The sequence below is a fragment of the Hydra viridissima genome, unplaced genomic scaffold (genome assembly GCF_058129835.1).
Source record: "Hydra viridissima isolate aposymbiotic clone 2 unplaced genomic scaffold, HvirCarnegie_v1 scaffold_14, whole genome shotgun sequence".
Lineage (NCBI taxonomy): Eukaryota > Metazoa > Cnidaria > Hydrozoa > Anthoathecata > Hydridae > Hydra > Hydra viridissima.
Genome location: NW_028324313.1, coordinates 435,295 through 460,525, shown reverse-complemented (window position 1 = coordinate 460,525; position 25,231 = coordinate 435,295). Strand labels below are relative to the sequence as shown.

Sequence of the window (25,231 nt, the reverse complement as noted above, 5' to 3'; positions counted from 1 at the left end):
TCAGCGTCACTGGTCATTTTTCTCGTAAAACTTATGGAATTACTTTTTTTTTTTGAGTTGACATCGCGGAGACCAGTTCTTTGATTGCTTTTAAGTTAATCATTTTTGACTCTTTTAGAAAAGTTTAAAAAAAAAAATTTAAAAACAAAAAAAAAAAAAAGCGGCGATTGAACCGATATTCACCAATTTTTGTTCGGTTAGTTCTAAAATTTATCATAAAAGAGCATTTTGAACAAAATTTCTTATAGGTTTTTACGCATCCTGCAACCTTCCCATTTTGTAATTTGTTTTTACAATTAAGGCAACTCCTCATCAACCTTGTTTCATTGTTTAATTTCTCGTAAATAGTAGAACAATTAATGATTTATTTAAGACCTTCCTAAAATTTTATGGATTAATTCTTATTTTGTGTTCTTCATCAAAGAAACCAAAATCTTCGATTATAGTTATTTTATAATCGAGTCAAACTCTAAAACTTAAACTTATTGTTAAAAAATTTCAACATTATTTATCAAAATAAATTTTCTTTAATATTTAACACTTCAATTTTACTTCAAATTTAAAAAGATTTGTTTTGATCTAAATGTATAAGACTCCAACACCTTTAGAACCAAAAACAACATGGCGAGAATTCTGAAGCCATATTAAATCCCAGTCAAAGTGTTGTCAAGAACCATCTCTAAAAACTACAAGTATAAAAAAGTAAACAAATATTGTGCTGTCGAAGCTGCGATGAATTAAACGAAAATATTAAACAAACGACTTTTTCTTTTATGCATCATACAATACCCATACCTGTTCATAGCTCACATTAACGACACCTCGTTGCTGAAGATCATGTTTCCGAAAAGCATCGGTCAGTGTTTTTAACATGACACAGCACTGGATAAAGTCGTCGAACTTCATTGTTTTCGAAGCACTTCGATCAAACGTACGAATACATAACTGGCAAAAGCCGGGAGTTCTAAATATACACCAATATGAACATATTAACTTATGTTGAAAGTTATCAACAGAGCAAACACAAACTTAACTAGAAATCGCTAAAACATAAAAAAAATACGGAGATTTTCTATAGAATTTAGTATGCAAAGTGCTTCCTATGGGAATTGTCCTTTTATCCTAAAATGATAAAACTTGTGTTTTACTTTTTTCTAATTTATTTCCTATAGGAAGAATGTGGGTCCTGATTTATTTCCTTTAGGAAAAATGTGGATCCTGACGGAAAAAGTTGATAAAAAACTTCTTTCCCAAACATTTGCATGCGACCGTATAATTAATAAAATATTAAGGACTTACAGTCTATATCCAAAAGTTGTAAAAGCTTGATTCAATTCATTTTGATCAATTGTTCCAGAGCGATCACGATCAAAACTAAAACCAAACTATCGAATAAACTAAAGTCTAAGTAAGAAAATATTAACAAAGTTTCTTAACTATAAATATGAAAAAAATCAAAGATTTAAAAAAAAAAAAAAATGCATCTTTGCATCTTTTACAAATACATGTTGTTCTACAATCACATATTGTTTAGTAACAGTGTATATATATTGTATAGTTTTAAATTATTTAATGTAATATAACATAATATAATAAAATGCATTATATTATAATATAATACAGTATGTGATATGTACCATTATATTAAAATATAATATGTGCAAACATTACTTGTCAAAACACTGCTTCCACTCTTGTATGTATTTCCATAATGCTGCAAACTCATAAACATTAATAGTACCAGATCTAAAAATTAAAATTATCACTTATCAATCTTAACTTTTACAATTTAACATTTTTAAGTATATTATTAGTTGAAAAGAAAAGATTCACCGGTCCTTGTCAAACATCCCAATCATTAACCTACATGTCTCTGCATTAAAATGTGACCAATTGTTATTAAGTAATGCTTGTTGCAACTCATCAGAAGTTATTGCACCTGAGTTATCTCTATCAACTGCCTATAGTAAAAAATGTAAGAAATATAAACCAAACTCATGCTCTTTTCACATTTGCCTTACACACAAGTGCACACACATACACATACACACCTCTGAACTAATTAGTCAATCTTAAGAGGTTTTTTTTCATTTTATAAGAGTACATTTATTTATGTTATACACATACATAAACATCTGTATAGGGAAAAAGAGGGGAAAAGCTTGAAGAAGTTTAAATGAGAAAGGAAAAAAGTGTGATACAGATTGGAATGGAAATACCTCTACCAGGCTGAATTCAAATACAGATCTGTCAAGGTCTGTACATTTTTAGGTAGGAGATTTAAGCATTAGATAATTTCCTAAAACTGCTCCCCACCATGATTGTGTGATGAATTACCTTTAATTTACAGAACCTCTAAAATTCTTAACAAAGAAACCCTAAATAAATTAAAGGGAGGGGACAGCCTTAATCTTCAAAATGTAAAAGATTTGAAAGATCTGAAGTTTGCATATCTGAATTCAAGCATAAAACAAATTCTTATAATAAACATACTTACTAAAAACCAACCCCAAAGATTTGAATCAATTCCAACAGGAGGAGGTCTTTGCCCTTGAATTGGACCAGCCATTCCTGGCTGATATTGCATTTGCTGTGGTTGTTGCTGGTTATAAGGTCTTTGATAACCTCCTCCAGATTGATGTTGATAATTTGCTGTTGAATTTTGCTGGTAACCACCAGGAGGTGGCTGTTGGTAACTACCAGGAGGTGGCTGTTGGTAACTACCAGGAGGTGGCTGTTGGTAACTACCAGGAGGTGGCTGCTGGTAACTACCAGGAGGTGGCTGTTGGTAACCACCAGGAGGTGGTTGCTGGTAACCTCCAGGAGGTGGTTGCTGGTAACTTCCTGAAGATGGTTGCTGGTAACTACCTGAAGATGATTGCTGGTAGCTGATAGGAGGCTGCTGTTGGTAGCCAACATATGAAGTCTAATTTAAAGATAATTTCATTACCAACTAGTTTCATAAAGTTATTAAACATAAATATTGATTAGACTAAACATTTTTTAAAAGATGATTTACAAAAATTTAAAAAGAAACAAAATTTTCAATAACTGGTTTCAGTTTACAATCACTTGAAATTTGATCTGTACAAAGACAGGCAAATATACATGCCATAACTAAGTTTTCCCTTAGTACTAATAATGAATCTTTTTACAGTTTATATATTATTTACCAATACCTACATTTGCAGGGTTTGAAATAATATATAACCACCAATCAAATATAATCCAATATTTAAATATTATCATATAACTTTCAGAAAAAATTTCAATATGTCAATAACCTCATACTATCTTTATATGTTTACATTAAATTACTAATTTCTTAATATTGGACATTACTTGATCAGTGATTAAAGATTATTTTGGGGCCTGAATTTATTAAAAAATCAGCTTTACTTAGAATGTTCTTGAAACACAATACCTTGAGCACAACTACAATTTTTATACTTTTATGATGAGGTGTTTTGAATGTTCAACTGTCAGCGTTAAAATTTTGAGAAAAATGATTTTGTTAAAATATCAGTTTATTTGCATTGAAAGAGCAAACTTGAAAACTTTTTAAAGTAATTATGAAAATGTTAAACTTAATATGATCTCAACAATTTTTTATATTTTTTAAAAATATATTTATGAATAAATAATAATTTGAATTAAATTTTCATTTAGTCATAAATTTATTAAAATCATTAAAAACTTAACTTATGAAAGTTCATTCTCTAATTGCTCTTTAAAATTTTAAAGGTTTGTATTTATGGTAATGAATACTTTATCATCATTTGATATTATATAGATCTTACAGCCTCTGCTGAAATGTGAAAGTTTATATATAGACTCCTGAACACTGAAAGTTTATGCATAAACTTTTTTGCTTCAGTCTATTGATATCTTAAATCATATATCAAAACACATATTAAGAATTAACAATCTGTACAATCTTAATGATAGATGAAGTGGAGAATTATCTTTTTGAGAAAATCTTTTAATCAGCTTGAAAATCAAAAAAGCAACAAATGATTAAAGACTACTGTTTTCAGTCAGATGTTTTGATAAAATATTTCCAAAATAAATTCTGGATAAATATAAGAAGTATTCTCCAAATATTAAAAAGTATCACAGTTAGTTACAACTCTGCAAAAGCTCCCAATTAAATTTTGACTGTAAAAGTTCAATTTAAATCCAAGTTATCGTCTAAGCATATGGCTTTTAAACTTTTCTTTTATTAAATAAAATTGGGAGTTGACTAAAGGAGATTGTAATCTTAATTAATTGAGAAACTCAACCAAAATCATTCGTAAATAAAGTCAAAAAAAACTACGCTAAGAAAAAAAGCAAAAAAATAACTCACTTGTTGATTCCAGGCCATTATTAATAATCCAGCTGAAATCTTGTAATAAATACGCTTGTATTGCGAATAATCTATCGTTTTCACTTTCGTTTATTGCTTAGCGAGAGCAACAGGTAATTTACCGAGCCACAGGTAAATTACGATTAGTAATTATAAGGATGGAATACCATCTATTAGTTGGCGAATAGGAACCATCAATCGCTTAAGCTCGCTCTTTGTTACTTTTTACTAAGATAATCGAAAATGATCTGTGACATACAGGACCGATTATTCATTAGTGGTACTGAATTATAATCGACTTATTTTACAAAAGTTCGTAATTGAAAACGACCAAATTATAATTTATCCTTCTCAGTACCGATGGATGTAAATTATCAGGTGATTGGGAATAAGCTCAAGAGAGTCCACACAATATCAAGTGGTTCAAAAAATAAATTTTCGGCATAAAGAAAATTTGAGTTTTCGAAAAAAAAAGTGATTTTTTTTGTTTTCAAAATTGTCATTAATTCATTTTTGAAAGTTCATTTACGTTTCAATGTTTCTCGTTGTGCCGTATCTCAATTCGTCGTTTATCGATCAGCAATACTCCGTGATACTTCCGTGAGAAATCATAAAATGAATAAACTTGAGACGACAAATTGAAGAAAACGGGAAATGGCGACAAAACGCGGTTGTCCCATCTTGAATTACCTGACTAAATAGTGTCTTTTAAAACCTGTGCACTCTTGAATGGACTTGTTAACTCTGCATGAAGTCTTCATGAGAATCTCTCATGATCAGTTGAGCTCACTTGGTATCTATTTTGGATTCTTCTGGAGAAAGTATTATTTTAAGTTGAGCGACACAGACTTTGCTGGATCGCCATGGAACTTCCTATAAACTGAACATGGTAAAAGTGTAGCGGTATTGTAAAAGCAGCCCTAAATCATATCCAACCTTCAGTTATGTTTGTGCGGTGTTATCAGTGACACATCCACTATCTTTTTTTGCAAGATAAAAGACGATGCTATGCGCATGTAGTAAAGATTGAGATTTTTTTTTCAGCTGTTCTGCTAGGAAATCAAATTGACTTTTTATGAGTGGCTTTAATGAATAAGAAAATTTATATAATTTTTATTAACGTTATGGGTTTATGAAACTTGCGTAAACATGTTATTTCATCTAGAATTTTAAGTTTAGCGTTTTTACAACTAACAACTCAGATACTGTCTATGAACTTCGTTTGCCCCCAAAACAATCATATCTTCTTTGTATTTTTTGCGAATCCAGCTCATTCCATAAACATTTTTAGTGCTTTTTACCTAAATTTCATACAAATAGCCACCGTCATACTATTTCTCGAAAAAACAACGGTAACATCAGTCAAGGTAAGATTTGAATAATAAGACTTGGAAACGAGGTAGGTAATCTACGCAAAAGCCGTCAAAATTATATCTATTGGAATTATGTTGTCACGAATTCGTCGCAACGAAAAGGTTAACTTTATTTTATTCGGCGGGTACATTAAATGTATATTTGTACTCATTAAATTCTAATGAATGTGCAGCTGCCTCAGATGAATTTTGAAAAAGAGAAACTTTTACTTTTGATGTTTTATTGTCAAATATGCGTGTATAAGTTAGAGTAAATTGATATAATTAGAACATTAGAATGTTATCATGCTAGGGCTATAAATGATACATTTATCGTATATTAAGTTTTTAACAAAATTAGATATCCCAGCCAAAGTAAATATATTCTAAGTTGAACATACTGAAGATACCCTCTACTAAAGATAAAATGGCTACCGAAACTGTTACAGATATGAAAGGAAACATTGTAAAAATGGAAGCTAATTATAGTGACACCTGTGACAAAAAAATCCCAGAGTGTCTTGAATTAGCAAAGGTATGCATTTCATTTTTACATATTTTTATTCATACTTGTATATTTGCATTTATATATTTTGTTTGGAAATCCTTCAATTAAGTAGCATAAAATGTGCTAAATGAAGTTAACGTACAAATATGTTTTGATAGTCTTACAGTTGTAACTTTTTTTAATTTTTCTTTTAATCTTAATGCTATATTTTTGTAAATCTTTTAAATATTGATATTAGGTGCAATATTTTATTCAGTAAAAAACTCTTGCATAGTTTTAACTGTTTTTTTTTTTTTTTTTTTTCATTTTTTTTTCAATATATTTACATGTATAAAATTTAAAGAATGCAACAGCACTATTAAGTAAACTTAATCCTGAATAAATGATTATAAAATTGAACTTTAAAAAGGCTTTTGTTCTTATGTGTTATTAGATGGTTTTTAAATAACTAAGTTTATTTCTTAACTATAAAACATGAAAAAATAAATTTATCATATACTGCTTAACTGAAGGGTTACCTATTGTATTTATAAAATACTTTTATGTTTACATGATTATATTTTATTGTTAGAAAAATTTAGTTCTTCATATTTTTATGTAATTTACCTATTAGAATAAAATATACCACAGTTGCTAATAACAAAGAATACCACAGTTTCATTTTAGTAAAACTATTTCATAGAACTAATATTAATATTATTTTTAAATGTTTACATATGTTTGAACCTTCATATAAAATTAAGATTATTAAAAAAAACTTTTTTTTCAAGTTTAAGCATTAAAAGTAATTAAAGTTGACTGAAACATCCTCATGATAATCTGAACTCAATCTTTCATCAAAATTTATCAGTGGCATAGCTATAATAATGAGAGATGATAGTGGTGTAATATAAGCAATTTAAGCATAGTAAACAGTGAGTGATAACAGGGAAAAGGCAAAAGTTTGCTTTTTTTTAACAAATTAGTAAATTATGAATTTTTTAATTTTTTTTTTTTCTTTTACATTTTTATTATTTGCAAAACACATTAATTGACCAGTAGGGCCTGTGGCAAATGTCTATGACATCTAAAGACATAATTTTTTTTGCTATTCTATTAAAAAGCATCTAAAACAAAGTTAGGAAGAAGAACTCTGTCACTAATGACAATTACAAGAGAGAATTCAGTTTACTTCAGCATTGAGGGTTGTAAACAGTTTTATAAAATGAGCTATTCAATTTTTAGACATCAGTTTAACATTATTATTAAAGTTATGATTAAAAAAAATTGTCAACATTTTATTTAAGGAAAGTTTTAATATTACAATGAAGTATTTATATTATTACAAATTACAGGAATAAATTTTTAAAAAACTCTGAGGGAATCTTCCTGTTACTGAATCATTCTGAAATTTCTACTGAGTTATTGTTTCACCAAGCTACATCAAATGGGAGAATATGCTGAACAATAATTAAAAGAATTTCTGTTGCTGGTCCTTGCTCTATTAAGAGAAGCAGTTAGAAAATTAAACATTCCTTTTGTCAGTAGAAGCAGTGGCAGCAATTAAAGTATTGTTGTTGCTGCTGCTGTTGAATTTAACTTCACCACATAATTTTCAGCTGCTATTTTCCTCTTAGTTGTTCGTTTTTTCTTCAATGTAAGTACTTTGTAACATGTGACTTTTCAGACATTTTACATAGCTTGATTTGAAGAATTTGTTTCAGAACTGTGATTTTGTCCATTTGTTACCACAACTAACCAATCAGAGTTTTATGGATACATTTTATGCGATCATACTAGTGGATAAAAAATAATTTTCACAATTTCTATTGCACAGTCAATGTATAATTCATACATACAAGTATGCATATTATTTATTTGCAAAATTTGCTTAGATAATGCTAATATAATAATAGTATTGATTTTTATAATTTTGAGTGTTTGACTCAAAATTATAAAAGTCAGTGCTAAACAAACATGTCTGCCAGTTTGGTTATACCTGGTCCATCTCTTTTGATTTTGTTCTACCACACATGATCGACCAGGTTTTAATTTTTTAATTTTCCTCCCTGAAATTTTGGGAAAACAAAAACATTTCTCTGCGCATAGACTGTGAAATAAAAATTGTGAAAATTATTTTTTATCCACTAGTATGGTCGCATAAAATTTATCCATAAAATTCTGACCAGGTTTATGTATAAACTTTCAGAGTTCAGGAGTCTATATATAAACTTTCACATTTCAGCAGAGGCTGTAAGATCTATTTAATATCAAGGGAGAAAAACATTTCCATGTTTTTGGACATACTATATATTGATAATATTAATTATCTGGATAGTATTTTGGCTGCAATATTTTTTTTATATAAAATAATGCCTAACTTTAAACAATACTAAACACTATTTCAACAAACAAAAGCAATATTTATCAAAATTTTAAATAGATTTTTGTATTTAGATATCTAATGTGTTTATTTTTACTACATGCTGATCTGAACCCAATTTGTATCAGCTCGTTTGTTTTTAGTTTGCTCTTGCATTTTTGTTTATTTATTGCTGTGAAGGCTGTATATTAGATGATAGTACAGTTTACAAAGATATTTCATTAATACTGTGTGTTTAATATTATTTTTTGTTTTTCTAAGAGCAAAACCTATTCTAGTTTACGTTTTTTTTCTTTTTCTTTTGTATTATTATGTTTATTGTTATTAAAGTGCTAAAATGGGTAAAATTCCACTACTGGAACGTAAAAAAATTATCGTTCTTCATAAAGAAGGTAATTCTCAATGACAAATTGTCCAAAAAACAAAATATTCAAGGACAGCCATTAGAGAAGTTATAAAAAAATTTGAAAATATGGGATCTCATGAGGATAAAACTCGAAGTGGAAGACCTCCAAAGCTTACAAAACATGATATACAAAAAAAATGATATACAAAGCTTACAAAACATAATAGTATTTAAAAATTATATCTCTAAGAAATTGGAAAAAAACCTCCAGTGAACTAGCCCTAGACATTCAGGCTGCAACTGGGACAAATGTTTCCTCATCTTGCATTTGATGACATTTGCAAAAAGGTGGGTTAAGAGGGTGTGTTGCAGTTCGAAAGCCTTTATTACATTGTGGTAATAAAGAAAAAAGACTTAAATATGAAAAACAGCATAAAAATTTTTAAAAAGAAATGTTAAACCATGTACTATACACAGATGAATCAAAAATTGAATTGTTCGGTAGCAGAAGACAACAATATGTAAGAAGAAGGGGAGGAGAGGCTTATTGCCCTGACTGCCTACATCCAACAATCATGCATGGAGGAGGTTCTGTTTTATTTTGGGGTTGTATTTCATCATCTGGAGTAGGTAATTTAATCAAATTAATAACAAACTATATAGAGAACACTATATAGAAATTTTAAGACATCACGCAATACCAACTGGAATGAGACTAATTGGTAATTATTTCATTCTATAGCAAGACAATAATCCCAAACATTGTTCCCGAGTGGCCGAAAAATATTTACAGGACATGTGTGAGGAGGGAGTTCTCAAAGTAATGAACTGGCCTCCTCAAAGTCCAGATTTAAACATTATTGAACATGTTTGGGATTATTTGGATAAAAAAAGGCTGAATATAACCCCAAAAATATTGAAGAATGTTTCCGAATATTTAAAAGAGAGTGAGCCAATATTCCACAAAATTTCATTACAAATTTATATGAATCAATTCCCAGGAGATTTGCTTCTGTGATCAATGCAAAAGGCGGACATACGAACTGTTAATTGTTATTTCTTTTTGTATCATATTTTATTAAATTATTTCTAGATATTTTTGTTTGTTATATATGTGTCTGTAAACATGATTTCTTTTTACTTCATAAGTCCTTCATATTTTTACGATAAAATCAAAAATAAACTTATTCACAGCACTCTACAAACATACATACATGCATGCATACATACATACATACATACATACATACATACATACATACATACATACATACATACATACATACATACATACATACATACATACATACATACATACATACATACATACATACATACATACATACATACATACATACATACATACATACAGTGCTTTTACTAAAGTATGGATTTAAATTAACTTTAAACTTTGAATTATTAGTATGAGAAATTTTTCCCTGGTTTTTTAGTCTGGTAATCTGCTAGAAGCTTTAGAGTCATTGATGGCTTTGGAAAAACTAACCAGAACGGTTGGTAAATTTCTAAATTATTATAAGAAAATGTCCATGTTTTTTGAAAAACTTTGATTTTCAAATGATCGTTTTTTGTCAAGTTCTATTCACTTTTCCATTTTTTCTCATTTGTAATTTGTAATTTTTAGGCTGCAGATATGTTTTCAACTAGTAGAATTCTTGTGGCTATTATACAAATTTGCTTTTCTAATAAAAATTTTGATCTCCTCAATGAGCAATTAATTAATCTTACAAAGAGAAGAGGGCAGTTAAAACAGGTATTTTTCAAAAAAATCATTAGCAAACACAGCTTTTTAAAATAATTTGTAAATAAATTGAATTGTATGTGAACATAAATTTAAATATATATTTCTTTGAATTATTTTCTTTCTATTTTGCTGTTTTAAAGTCTGTTACAAAAATGGTTCAAGAAGCATGCACATATGTTGATCAGATAGATTTAAAAGTTGAACAATTAAATTTAATTGATACCTTAAGAACAGTGACAGCTGGCAAGGTTTGTTTTTTTTTATTGGTGTTTTATTTGATGTATTTTGTGGATTGTTTTCTTTTATTTTTCCATTTATCTTAAGATTTATTTGGAGCTTGAAAGAGCACGGATTACCCGAAAGTTGTCTGAAATAAAAGAGGCTGAAGGAGATATATCAGGTAAGTATTGTTTAATGTTCTTAATGCAGTTTTTAAATATTTTTTGCATTTCCTTTGTCAAATTTCTATTGTAGAAGCTGCCAGCATTCTTCAAGAGTTGCAAGTGGAAACATATGGCTCAATGGAAAAGCAAGAAAAAGTTGAATTTATTTTGGAGCAGATGCGGCTGTGCTTGGCAAAGAAAGACTTTATTCGAACACAAATCATTTGTAAAAAAATCAATACAAAGTTCTTTGATGATAATAAAGAACAGGTAAATGTAAATGATAGAAAAAATTTTATTTTTATTATATTTACAGGATTAACCACACAAAATTTAATAAGAGAGACCAAAGCAACCACTTTAAACAAAAACATTTCAAAAAGAGTAATGTTACCTTAAGAATTTGACTTAGAATTCTTTTTCGTTATTCCAAAATATATAATTTCAACAAATGTGAAAACTTTTCTAATTTACTCATTCAAATTTCAAATTTCTAAGTCCATAAACTGCATTACACATAAGGACTTCTACTTTAAAAGGCCGAAGTGAACTGATTTTCCAAAAATGTTTTGTCATTAGTATTACATAGCTTTTCTCCTGTCTCAACATTATCACTAACACTTGTAACATTTTTGTGAGAGCACTGCAATCTGGATGCTGTTTTTTGAAACAGATTTGGAAACAGGTTTTCATAAACATAAACAGGTTTTCAATTTAAAAAATCTCTTTGCGAATGAAGTTTTTGACTCAAAGAGAAATAGTAAAATAGTTTAAGGTTTTATGGTATTTGATGTTAAATCTTAATCTTCATGCTGTTTTGGATGTCATCACGTTTTCCATTTATATTATCTCTCTTTTTTGACTTCTTGTTTTTTAAATTCTATTGATATTTTGGCTATATACTTCATTTAAATGGTGTACTATCTTTTTCAACAGAGCTTGCAAAGACAACATTTAAAATTTCTTCCAGAGTTGAAGCTGCTAAATAATCAATACATTCAAATTTTACAATTGTAGCACATAATTTTTACTTTATCTTTTTCATAAGATTTAATTACATTAGGTAGCACTCTTTATTTTGCATTATTGAACCAAGAATCCGATTCGCTCTCTTTTAGCATTGAACTTTATGAGCACAAAAATTTAGGCAATAGTTATGAACCTTAAAAGTTTGTAATTGTTTGTAAAGTCTTTAACTGGCAAGCTTACTAAGAATATTTAATGATGATTAGCTGCTTTTGGTTAAACCACACAGCAACTCCTGACTTTTACCTAATATGCTGCTTGCTCCATGTCTGATCACCTCAGTGGTTAAATGATAATTCAAAAAATTATAAAAATGCTTTTATTGTAGTTTGACCAAGAAATGGAACACATTGTATTATTTTGATGAAGTATTTTTCTCCATTGCCTTGACTATACAGTTATTTTTAATTGCTCTTTCAACATAATCTATAACATAAAACCAAAGGGCAATCACATGACATGAAAAACTTAGGTGTATTTCAGGAAAAAACAGCATGATTCAGAAAACCATTGGGGGTGTGTGCATTTTTACTTTATAAAAGTTTTTTTATTTGTGTTGGGAGGGAGGGGGGTTAAGTATGGCACTTACATCTCTAAATTTATATATATATATATATATACATATATATATAGGGTAAAGTAGGGTAATTTCGGCGTATTAAGCTATTTTGTTGTTTATAGACAATGGTTGCTTTAATAACGTTAAAAAATCATGCATATCGATGTCCTGCAGATATATCTATTAAGTAATAGTTAAAAAATTGTTTCAAACTTACAAAGTTTTATGTAAAATTTGTTTTACAAAATACTCAAAAATGACGAAATTAGCGACCTAGTATGGTAATTTCGGCACAATGATACGGTAAATTCGGCATACTTAAGAAAATTAAGATGTTCGTTGAAAACGCATTAATATAATTAAAATATTATAAACAGCTATAAATCTGCATTGTATAAAGTAATTGTCTCTTAAATGGAATTTGTTACACCTAATTGACATTTAATTAAGGGCGTTGCAATTGCAAAGATTCATATTTTTTGAACCACCTATTTTAGTAAAGTATGAATACATCACCCAAAACAGAAACCTTATTAGAAAAATGTGCCTGTAAAGTAAAATTGTAAATAAAATGATTACTAATTTCTATGATTTCGATGATTATTTCTAAATTCTGTTTAAATAAGAATTCATGTTTATAAGCTCATAAGTAGTTCATAAAATAATATTTTACATAACTACAATAGTTAAACATAAAAAAATAAAATACAAAGAAAACTTTATAAAAAGAGATTTATTTAAGAAAGTTAAAAAACAGCTTAAAGAATCAGTGTTTCATACAGTCATCACAAGTAAATACTTTTTTAGCATAAACACCACATATAGCAGCACATGTCTCATGCCACCATCTACAGCATTTATGGCATTTATCCCAATTATCCTTTAAGTATGGATCGACAGGATCCCCATAACTGTATTGACACATTGCACAAAGTTGTTTATTAATTGCACTTTTAGCATCAAGGTTACTCAAACACGTCTTTTGATGTGTAGATATATTTTCTTTAATGCACTTTTTACGTGGCTGCCTGTTCTTATATTTCAAAGTTAAAGATTCCTCTAGCTGAGATTTATATGGTGATCCAGTAATTTTTTCAGCATGATTTACCCTCCTTTTTATACCTGTTCGTTTTTTATTTTTAATGTCAAGTCCAGCTAGTGATCCGAATGTAACACCATGAGGTTGTGAGGTTTCATCAGAGGTGGCTAATTCTAATGACTTCTGAAGTGTAAATGATGAGTTTGGTGAAGCAGATTCTAAATAAAAATATTTAACTAAAAAAGGTGAATAAAATTAGGCAACATATAAATTATAAAAAATTTGAACTATTTGTTTAAGAAACTTTTTTTTAGGTTAATAAAACAACAGATAAGTTATTATTTTGCTTGATTTTAAAAAAATTACATTTGTGTTTTAAATAAATGGTGGAAGATAGTAAAAATAATACATCTTTTAAAATGATTTACCTTTTTGAGAAGCAATTACACATTCTGTGACAAAATCAACATGATCTAAATCTTTAGCAGAGTCTAACCCATTGTCGAGAGTAGGGTGCATTTCAGAGGTAATATTTGGTTTTGAAATTTTTGATACAATATACGAGTGATCAGTAGCCTTAGCTGCAGCAAAGTCTTCTTCAGTAAACACATTTCTATCAAATGGATATATTCCACATTTTTTAAACCCTGACTGACAATTTTGAACAGTTGCAGCTTTCCCATAAGCTATTCCAAATAATTCACTAACCTCTAATTCAGTTACAGGACGACCTGGATGGTGACGAAGCCAAGTACCAACTTCTTGATCATAGAATATTTTGAGACTTTTAAAAAATGAAACATCAAGTGGTTGCAGTTTGTGCGTGCAGTGAGACGGAAGTGATAGTATAATAACATTTGTCTTGCGAGCTTTTATAATAACACTAAGATTTTTTTTATGACTTGAATGTCCATCTAAAATTAGAAGAACTGGTTGGTCTCTTGACTGTGGCTGGACTGCTTTTAAAAAATGATCAAACCATTTTTCAAACAAATCAGTTGTTATCCACCCATTTTTGCTGCCACCAGAAATAGAACCGATTGGGGCTTTATCTAAAAATTCAGGTCTCACTCGAATACGTGGATAAATCAACATTGGAGGGACAAAAAATCCGCTTGCTGATTGGCAACAAACTATTGTGATTGTTTTTCCTCTTTCAGAGCTTGTTAAGCCACCAACACTATGTTTTCCCTTCAGGGCAACAACTTTTCCTGGTTTATGGCATATAGACAATCCAGATTCGTCTACGTTGAATAAGTTTGCTGGTGGAATAATCTGCATTTCATCAGCATTAAACATTATTTTTTCTAGTTCATCATAAAAACGATTAACTTTTATTCTATTAAAACCAATGGCTCGATGCAATGACGTTGATTCAGCAACTCTTACAGAGAGTTTATTATGACGTTTCAAAAAACCCCTAAACCATTCTTTTCCTGCTGACTTAGTTGCACAATTAAACTTATGAATAATCCCATTTTCTTCACAAAACTGGAATACCATTTGTTTTACATCTTTTGGAGACAGACCAAATAATCTCTGTGACATAGTCAGAAGAACTTCAACAAGTTCTTTTTCTTGAAAAGCTGAGAGTGTTATTGGGTGCCCTGCTCTTAACTTTTTAACACAATTATCAACAGAAACTCGTTTTATATAGTCATGTAGCGTTTGCCTTGGTATTTTATATTGTTTAGCAGCAGAATATTTCGAGCATCCATCAACTAAAACTGCATTTACTGCTAGTTTTAATGATTCATTTGACCAATTACCATATTTTACACGTTTTGAATCCATTATATAATGCTAACACACAATAATATATATATATATATATATATATATATATATATATATATATATATATATATATATAATTAATGAACTATTAATTTATTGTATGACATAAATTTAATTTATATGGTGGGGAACTATTATTTTATTAAGTTTCACAGAGACACTAACGAATTCAAGTTTTTCCTAACTCGTTATTATCTTATTACTATCTGAATTACTAAAATCAACTTCTTCTATACATAATATTTCAAACGGTTATTTACATTTTGGTTTCAGAGAAAGCACAGGTCGGCAAATTCGGCACTGCCGAAATTAAAAACTATTAATAAGCCGAAATTATCTCCTTAGAGCAGTCCTTGGAGAAACTTTTATATCTTGTAACATACTTTGATTTTTATCTTATTGCTGCTCACATTTTATTCAGTTTATATTTTTGAATAAAATAAATAACAACTTTTGGTAAAAATTTTCGAGAAAAAATCATTTATCCAACATTTTCAAATAGGTAAAAATGTTAAGAAAAAGCTAATAATCATAAATTAATGCACCTATAATGTAAAAATAAAAGTTTAAAGCAATATTTTTAGGAAAATTGTTTATCTTGCTACAATACCCAACTATGATTTAATTATTCCAATAAATAAATATTTTTAGGTGTTTTTTGAAGGGGTGCCGAAATTATCTCCCTGCCGAAATTACCCTACTTTACCCTATATATATATATATATATATATATATATATATATATATATATATATATATATATATATATATGCATATTCTAATATGTATCTGATGCACATAAATGCATATATGTAATAGTTTTACATTTTTCTTTAAAAATTTTTCAGGCTCTTAAATTAAAGTACTACCAATTAATGATTGAACTTTGCCATAATGATTCTCAATACCTGTCTATATGTAGACACTACTACGCAGTTTACAAGACTCCGTGTATTTTAGAAGATTCCCTTAAAATGAAGGAGGTAAATAAAGCTTTTTAATATTCATCATAATTTCTTTCATATTTATTTTTGTAATTTTTTTGTATTTTTTATTTAATCTTCTTTAACACACTATGATTGGTTTACAAGTATTTACTATAAAAGTTTAGAATTTTTTTTAGGCTTTACGCAATGTGGTACTGTATATTTTGCTCTCTCCTTTCAACAATGAACAAGCTGATTTTTTAGCAAGAATATCAGAGGAGACAAACCTTGAAACTATACCTTTGTACAAGTTCGTGGATTTCTGTGGATATGAATCTTTATAGTCTTTTTTGTTTTGCATATATATATTTATGTGTTGGTACTTATGTGTTTGTATTATTTTTTTTTTTAGACAAATGTTAAAAAATTTTACTACTAAAGAACTTATTCAGTGGAGCAAGTTTCAGCAACTTTATGAACAAGACTTATGCACTGGAACATTAGAAAATCCTGTGACTGGTGTTTTTAATAGAAATATAGATGCTGGGGCAAGGAGGTGGGATGAACTGAAAAAGAGAGTTGTAGAACATGTAAGTGCCTTATTGTAAACAGCCCATTTATTATCTTACAAAAAGCACACAATCTGAAAAAACCATCCTCTCCCATCGAATTCTAGACAAACTTTCCAACATACTCTACTTCTCACCCCCACCACACCCCTAAAAGTAATTAAGCCTTTGGTCCAACTTTTCTACAAAAACCATTTTAAAAGAATTCTTAACAAATTTGAATCAACCAGCAATGGCTGTATCTACCTATTTTTTTTCTTTTAGAGTTATAGTAAGAATTAAATGATGAAAACCTTTAGCATTTCATTTTTTATTTTCTTATTAAACCCCCCTGAAAATTTAGAAGATGTCAGAGAAACATGGTTTAATTATTCTTATCAATGAATTCAAACTCACTTTACCACATTGATGTAATAATACCAATTAATATGTTTAACAAACAAATGAGTGAAAAAAGTTTTTAAATGCTTTAAAAAAAAAGTTTTTTTTTAAAAAGTGGGCACCTAGTTTCTTTTTCCCTTCCAAAATGTTTGCATTCATTTTTAGCAGAACTCCTTTACCTTTATGGAACATATGGGAATTCTTAAATAACTATTTCAATAAGATAAAGATAAGATTAAAAGAATAAAAGTAAGGTCAAAATTGTAAAACAACCAAAACCCAAAACCCAGGTTCTTTGTTTATTTTTAAGATAAATATGAAATTAATAGTGTCAATTACAAAGTTTTAAATCAAACTTCTAAATCATTGCAACTTCTAATTCATTGCATGTCTTAAAAGGCCAATTAACAATACTGTCATAAAAATAACTAAGTTTATCTGAACTGAAGTCAAACAACTTCTTGGTGCATCAATTTTTATGCTTTTTTTTTTGTTTATTGTAAGCAACTAGGTTAACCCAACTCACTTGAGACCTCAATAGGCTTCATGTTGTGGGTCATTGAGTCAATAGGTTTCATGTTATGGGTCATTGAGTCAAAATTAACTTATTGATAGACTGTTAAATGTTTTACCATCATTTCAGAATTCTTTATATCATTGTTCTTTTGATAAACTGAGAAAATTTGAACACATTTTTTTTTTTAATCTTTTGAGGTATTTCTTCCAGAAGTTTCTATAAAGACCTTTTTTTTATGATGTTGAGGCTAGTAGTTCTTTTAGTCTTTAATGGCATTAGTTTCAACTATAAATACAGCAAACTTTTGACTTTCCAAGGAACATTTTATTTGTTCAGAATATTGTCCAGTTGTATAAATTCAATTCTTTTTTATTTTCTTTTCAAAACACCAAAATTGCTGTTGCAAGGTAAGAATTTTAATGGACCTTGAAAAATAAAGTATTTAAGTTGATTCTCTAAAATTGTTATGTTGATAGGCTGATATCAATCTAATTAAAGTATTGCTTTTATTTTGTAACAGAAGATATTTTTCTTGAGGTCCAAATAAATGACCATTAGGGTCCACAATGAGGTCCAATAAATAACATTTAGTGCTTTTATTTTGTTTCCTTCATGGTAGATGTTGAAATGAGCATTATTATTCTTAAGATTATTTTTGCAAAAAGACATTTTTTAAGTGTACTATTTTTTCAAGCTATAAACATATACTTAATAACATCATTTATAATTTTGCTAATTATTTTAACTGCATATTTCTTGACTTGTAAAATTTCTTTGACAGTAAACCTTCTCTTTATAAATTTTTCTATAATTTATAAAAAGAAGATTTAGTGTTTTTTTAAACTGTTGTTTATTTTTTCTATGAAGAAAATCTCACTCCTAAAAACTTAGAAATGAACAAAGTTTTTGCGTTGTAGCTTTATCATCGCAGTGATATTTTGTGTTGTATTTTTATCATTGCAGTGATATCAAGCTTTAAAAGACTAGAAAATTGAAATATGCTATTTCATAATGTCTGTCACGTACCCTATACAGCATTTCTTGGTGTAGATTTTTCTCTGGTGATTTACATGCAGCAACAAGTTTTCAAAGTCTTCAACCTGTAGCACATTTAATTCCCTAGAAGGAATAAAAAAATCACAAATAAAGTTGCAACTTAGAAATGGTTTAATAGATTTTTTATCTGGTAACCTTCTTTACTTGCACTAAGAAGGCTAATTAGGTAGCTGTCCTGTTTGTTTTGTGTCAAAATTTCAGAATCGTTCTTTATATGAGCTTTGACCTTTTTTTTCTCTTTTTATTCTCTGTAGATGAACAGATGTTTGAAAGCTCTTTTTGTTTTTATGTTTTCAAATAACAAAGTAAATGACATAAAAATTGCAAAAATCAAAAAGTTTTGGCAGAAACCCCAAAATACACTGACTTCTGGGGTTTCAAACAAAAGTCTCTTTTAATGGATCAATTTAGCCAATATCTACATTCCTCACTTATGCTGTGTATAGTTAAAGTTGTGTATCTGAAGAATTGATTCTACCTTTTGCAAAAAGACTTGTGCTTTTCAAGTAAATTTCTGAAAAGTTGTAACTTTGGGGTTACTAAAATAGCTAATTCAATTTCTCATTTGTGTTTGAGTAAAGATTTACTTACGTTTTTATACTGTCTATCGTGAATCTCCAAATGAGTAAAGATTTAATTTCTAACTCCTCCATGAAAGTCAATGTTAATTGGTTGAAATTATCTTAATGATTTTCTGTTTATGTGTTCACAGGCTTGAATGTTATTTTTTGTGTTCACAGGATCGAATGTTATTTTTTAATCAAAAAATTTGCTAGGTTTAAAGTTCTAACTTTTATATTAACGCGTTTACACAACAATGTACTAAAATAAATCTAGTGAAGATAAATGAATATAATGGAGAAAAAACAAATCCACTAACGATGGAGGCCGTTTTATTTGGCAGTTAAATGACTGGTTGTTTGTATTAGCTATTTAAACGAATCCTCTTTATTCAGTTCTAAATATCTTGTTAGAGAATAAATAATCGCTCTTTTCTAGAATATTCGTGTTATGGAGAAATATTATTCACGAATCACAATGACCAGAATGTCTGAACTGTTGGACTTAACCATTCAAGTAGGTTTCAAATATTCCACATCTTTTTACAAAAATGTGGTGTTTTTTTTATTTTTGTTTTTTTGTTGTTGTTTTTTTTTTTAAATCAAATTTTAATAAGAAATACGTATGTATAATGGTTTTTAAAATCTTTTTTATCTTTTTATCTGGTGATTTTTATTTTATACACAAGTTACTTTTAAACACAGAAAGTTACTTTATTTTTTTATTATGGCGACGAATGATAGAACCGAATTCCTTTACAAAAATTGCGTTGATTTGAAAATACTATTTCTCTACATCAAAAATTGAAAAGTATTGAAAACGTGATCGAATATAGTTAAGAATTATTACATTCGAATAATTTAACTATTGTTTTAAATCGAACAGTTACAAGATCTACAAGTTGACACTCCGATCGAATTATATTGCTGCGTATAGACCTATAGAATAAACTCGCTAGTTTGTTTTATGCATCTGTAGAATTTTACATATTGAACCGTTCAAAATCCACGTCAATTAAAGGCTAGGAAGGGACCTTTGAAAAGCGAACATTTTAACGAATTTGAATTGTAACAAATTTGAATTCTTGCATGTGTTTTACTTTTACTTGGTTCAACTTTGACACGTTTCCAGTGATTTTCCTTCTCGTTTTAGCGCAATTCTTTTTAGGGAAATTTGGGATCGATTGGTCTTTGATTTAATCCTCTTTGCTATCTTCTTCCTCTTCGCTATCCTACTCCTCTTTGCTACCTCCTTATTCCTCTTTATCTTGTTTAAAATCTCAAAACTGCAAATACCGATGTTAACAAAAAACTGGAACTTTTTAATTCTTGCGCTTATGAGAATTTTAAAATTTATCTTTAGGAGTCGGAAAAGTTCATATCTGATTTGGTAACCTCTAAAACAGTGTTCGCAAAAATCGATCGTCCTGCCGGTATTGTTGTGTTTAGACCACCAAAAGATGCGGCAGACACATTAAATGAATGGTCACGTGATGTTTCTGAATTAATGGACCTGCTGAATAAGACTACTCACTTGATCACAAAAGAACAGATGGTCCACCAGCTGCTTAATTAACGAATGTTGTCATGTTTTTTTGGCTTTTTAGGATTTCAAAGACAAGTTTATAAATATTGATAAACACATTTTTGTGTATAAAGCGCCATTTTTTTTTCATGATTCTTTTGTGAGTAAAAAATAATCTCACTGCCCAGCACTGGAGTCAGCCTTATTTGCTCAGTACCAGAAGAAGGGTTAGTTTCTTAGAATAGAAATAAGGTCCACTTTCTTATGCAGAAGCTAAACCTAGTTGTTCTTTACTGCGCAATTTGATTCCGTTATTACTTTTAAATGGAATTCTTTTTCTCTCTATCCACCTAAAAAGATGTTTTTATTCTTTCTTAAATATATTACTGCAAAACAAACGCCTCTCCATGTACAAAATACATTATTCTGGCGATAAATTAAGGTGAGTTTCCACTCATCCGTTTTTGCTACGGGAAAGGGAAACGGAAGGGAAAATTAATCACCTGAGCGTGCGCAGTTTGTAATTTATTTTGAAAATTAATCACTGCGTATGCTCAAGTGATTAATTTTCCCATCCCTTTCCCGTAGCAAAAACGGATGAGTGGAAGCTCAACTTTAGATTCAATTTCCCATAGAGACCGCCGATCCGTTACTGTTTATCGGTTTGCGGATTATGCACCGAATTATCTTTGCTAAACGGTTCAAATTACTTACGGATTGATTTGATCCGAAAAAAATGTATCGGAGAAAAATTCGTTATAATTTTTTCGGATTATTTTTTCGGATTGCAATCCGATTCGATACTTTCGGATCGGATTGCAATTTGAAAAATATTTTTCGAATTGCAATCCGATCCAAAAGTATCGAATCGATATTATTTTTACGGATTTATACGGATTCAGAATAAAAAATGCTTTTGAAATAAGATTCATTTTTATTTATTTATAATATTCAAATATACAATGAAACGAAATGATTTCCTTGTTAAGAAATAAAAAAAGTCAAAATCACACTGAAAGTTAATCATTTTCCAAATTCATTTCCTGGCCACACAATGTCTTGAATTTTACTGAGTTGCTTAACCTGCACCAGACACATTCTTCCTCAGTTGTTCAGTGAAATCAAAGTATTCATCATCTTCATCATCCAACATTGAAGGGCTTTGGCTAGCCAAAATTTCTTTTTTTGACAGTTCTTCCATCGCTTTCTTTACTGCAGTTTTGACTGCTTTAAATTTTCTCCCCTCACCCACAAAGCACATGCCCTTCCTGTTAGGATTTAAAAAAAGAGCTATAGAAAATTCAATATTCATCAGCTCCCCTTTGAATCTTTTGTTAAGATCTTCATTGAATTAGTGAGCAAGCTCTAATGACACCTCGGTTTTTGGCTTGACACAGGCCTTACATTTTGCCTTGTTTTCCTTCATCTTGTTGAAGAATTCTCAAATATTAGATAGCTTAGGCATCTGAAAAGAAGAAAAAAAATGAAATAACATAAAAATGGAATAAATCAGATTATTTGAGTTTTTCCTTTATATTTGTCTTAACAAAAAGTGATAATTTTGAGGCATGCATAAAGCTTTCAATAAAAGAAATAATTATTTAAAGGTTATTTGCCTTAATTGTTGAAATGAACGTAACAACTTTTCAAACTAGTTTTTATCTCTATTTCTATTTTTATTTCTGTTAATATTTAAGTAGAAGAAATATAACAATTTAAATTTTATCGGGCCAATCCACTAATTGAAGCAATCCGCAAAGCGAAATAATTCTCAAAGGAATTCGATCCAAAAAAAAAACAAAAAAACCGCAAAAATTCAGTTTGAAATATTCTTAACTTTTAAATAAAAATAATATAATAATGGCTTTCCGTAATAAATGTAAGTGAAGAATAGTAGACTTGATCTGTTGAACGAATTGTTGTAGGTTAAGATTTCCAAATAGGACTGATTGAAAATAAAAAAGAAATCCACTATTTATAGGACGCGCACATAATAAAAATGAAATTTGTTTGGACCACACCATTTAATGGTGACGCGAACAAATTGTGATTCGTATAATTCGCTAAGCGAATTAAAGTTAAATTGATTCGTAAAAATTTTTCGGATTATTAATCCGAACAACAAAGTGAATCCGCAAAAAAAAAATTTGCTAGTGATTCGTAAATTAGTTTTCGGATTATTAATCCGAAAAATTTTTACGAACTGACTGTTTTAATCCGCAAAATAAGTCGGATTGGCTTTTTGCGGATTTTACGAATCGAATCGGCGGTGCCTAATTTCCCATGTAAGCTAAAGGGTTCAACCCCGCATAAAGAACGGTGATCTTTTACATAATTTTTTAATATTATGGTTAACTCTAACGGAGAGTGAAAAATTTTTCTTCTCACGTAATAATGGCGGTCTTAATACATGCAGATATATATGGATTGTTGGTATGTGCGTTCAAATCATCAAATAATTTTTTAGAACTGAGCTTCACAAACTAAAATTGTTCCATTTTTGGCTTCGATTGTATAAGGATTTAAACTACGTAAACAAGTTTCGAAAAATACAATTTTTCATTTAAAACAAGAAACTCTATTTTCATTTACAAGATTATTGGATGATAAATTGTGTTATTAATTCGTATATCTGCCTAACTATGACAAAATGACCACCAGACCGCAAAATCTTGTTTCTTAACACAATTTAAGTTACTTTAATGTAACTAAGGTAATTTCCTTATTTAAAAAACTTTCTACGCCTAAAAATTGAAATTGCTTCAAACTGAATCTGTTGAAAAAGCGTTTTAAAGTTGTAAAAAAGTTTAAAGTTGTAAAAAACTTAATTTCGGCTCCGGTCAAAAACGAGCAAATAAATAAACTATGTATGGAGAGAAAATATTTACGTTCCTTACAAAGATAAGTTGAATTCATAAAGAAGTATAATTTAATAGTTAATGCACAAAATGCCATTGGCATTTTGTGCTTTAAGTGTCCGTTGCGAGTTCCATCAAAAAAGAATTTGTACCCTTTATGCAATTTCGTTATGAAGGTTCTGACTTGTAGAAAGTAATTCATTTTTTATTTTAACCAATAGAAATTTAAATTTTACCTCTAAGTATTTATTAATAAGTCAACTAATTTCAACTGAATGTATTATACGGTAACAAGATAGCCAATATAGAGCCAATATAGAGTAAGTTAAGAGAAATGCAAGTTTTAATCAGAAATGCAAATTTATGAATATTAGAAAGGAGAAATCCTCTTTCGCTTTCAGTCTCACAGGTGCCAAAAATTCAGCTTTTCTTAAAGAATACCACTATTTTATATTGCTGGTGGTTTCTTCGTTGTTGCATTTTAAATTTTCCTTACGAGTGTACTTTTGGCAGTTCTATGCCATATTTCTTATTCATTTCTTTTTTTCTTTTTGTAATAATTGGTTTAATGGTTGAAACTCTTTTTATGAGTTTTCCTTTTTTTAATTATTTGGATTTTAAAATGCCGTGTGCTACCGATCTTATGGTGCCTCTTTTGCTAAGTGGAACATCTAATCTTTTCAGGTTTTTCTACATTTGCTTTGCATTTACGTTCAGTGTTTTGTTCTTTTACGTAATCAAAATTGGCATAAGATTCACTTTGAGAGTTATTTTTGAAAACACGCTTCCAAATTCTTGATCTAATCCATATGTTGCACTTAAATTGTTTTGCAGCCAAATTACACCTTTCTGCAACTTTTCGTTTGATGAAATCGTTTGATGAAATCGCAATTTTATATTTGCGTGAAAAATCTTTTATCTTACTTTTACAACGGGATGATTTGAAATAAAGCAATTGATTTTGATTAACTGATATTTTGAAATATTAAAGTCAACTTAAAAAAATTCACAGATGTATCAAAACAAATTAATGATGTCATGGAACATTAATTTTTATTGAAGGCTAAACATTTGTGCGCCTACAATGCGGAATACAATGTAAAAGGAACAAATACTAGTATTTGTAAATGGTGAATTTAAATATTTGCATCGCACAGTGGGCCAAGGGTGAGCAAAACCCCCCAAAACCATCTATATTGGGGTATTTTCTTTTTTTGAAATGAAATCTAGAGACCCCCAGCTTTCTAAAACTAATTTAAATTTTTCCCTACTATGATTTTGAAGCTCAGTATGCAAATTTTACCACGGAAATGTCAATATGCTAATTTTCAAATATTGGTCAAAATGAAAAAACCAT

At 29.1% G+C, this 25,231-nt stretch overlaps 2 protein-coding genes across 2 annotated transcripts; one reads left to right on the top strand and one right to left on the bottom strand.

Moving 5' to 3' along the window:
• Positions 1–507: 507 nt before the first annotated feature.
• On the bottom strand, positions 508–4,472 carry LOC145193327 (programmed cell death protein 6-like). Its single transcript, XM_090072232.1, has 7 exons — positions 4,349–4,472; positions 2,498–2,926; positions 1,834–1,961; positions 1,672–1,746; positions 1,300–1,374; positions 796–964; positions 508–686 (listed from the first exon to the last, which is right to left on the bottom strand). The coding sequence occupies exons 1-7, from the start codon at positions 4,364–4,366 to the stop codon at positions 645–647; spliced, it is 936 nt and encodes a 311-aa protein (XP_089928358.1). The 5' UTR covers positions 4,367–4,472; the 3' UTR covers positions 508–644.
• Positions 4,473–5,798: 1,326 nt separating this feature from the next.
• On the top strand, positions 5,799–21,149 carry LOC149878662 (26S proteasome non-ATPase regulatory subunit 12-like). Its single transcript, XM_090071849.1, has 11 exons — positions 5,799–6,235; positions 10,368–10,427; positions 10,559–10,687; positions 10,819–10,926; positions 11,003–11,078; positions 11,153–11,331; positions 16,331–16,465; positions 16,606–16,718; positions 16,821–16,998; positions 19,931–20,008; positions 20,855–21,149. Exons 1-11 carry the CDS (start codon positions 6,128–6,130, stop codon positions 21,065–21,067), a joined length of 1,377 nt encoding a protein of 458 aa, XP_089927975.1. The 5' UTR covers positions 5,799–6,127; the 3' UTR covers positions 21,068–21,149.
• Positions 21,150–25,231: the final 4,082 nt, after the last annotated feature.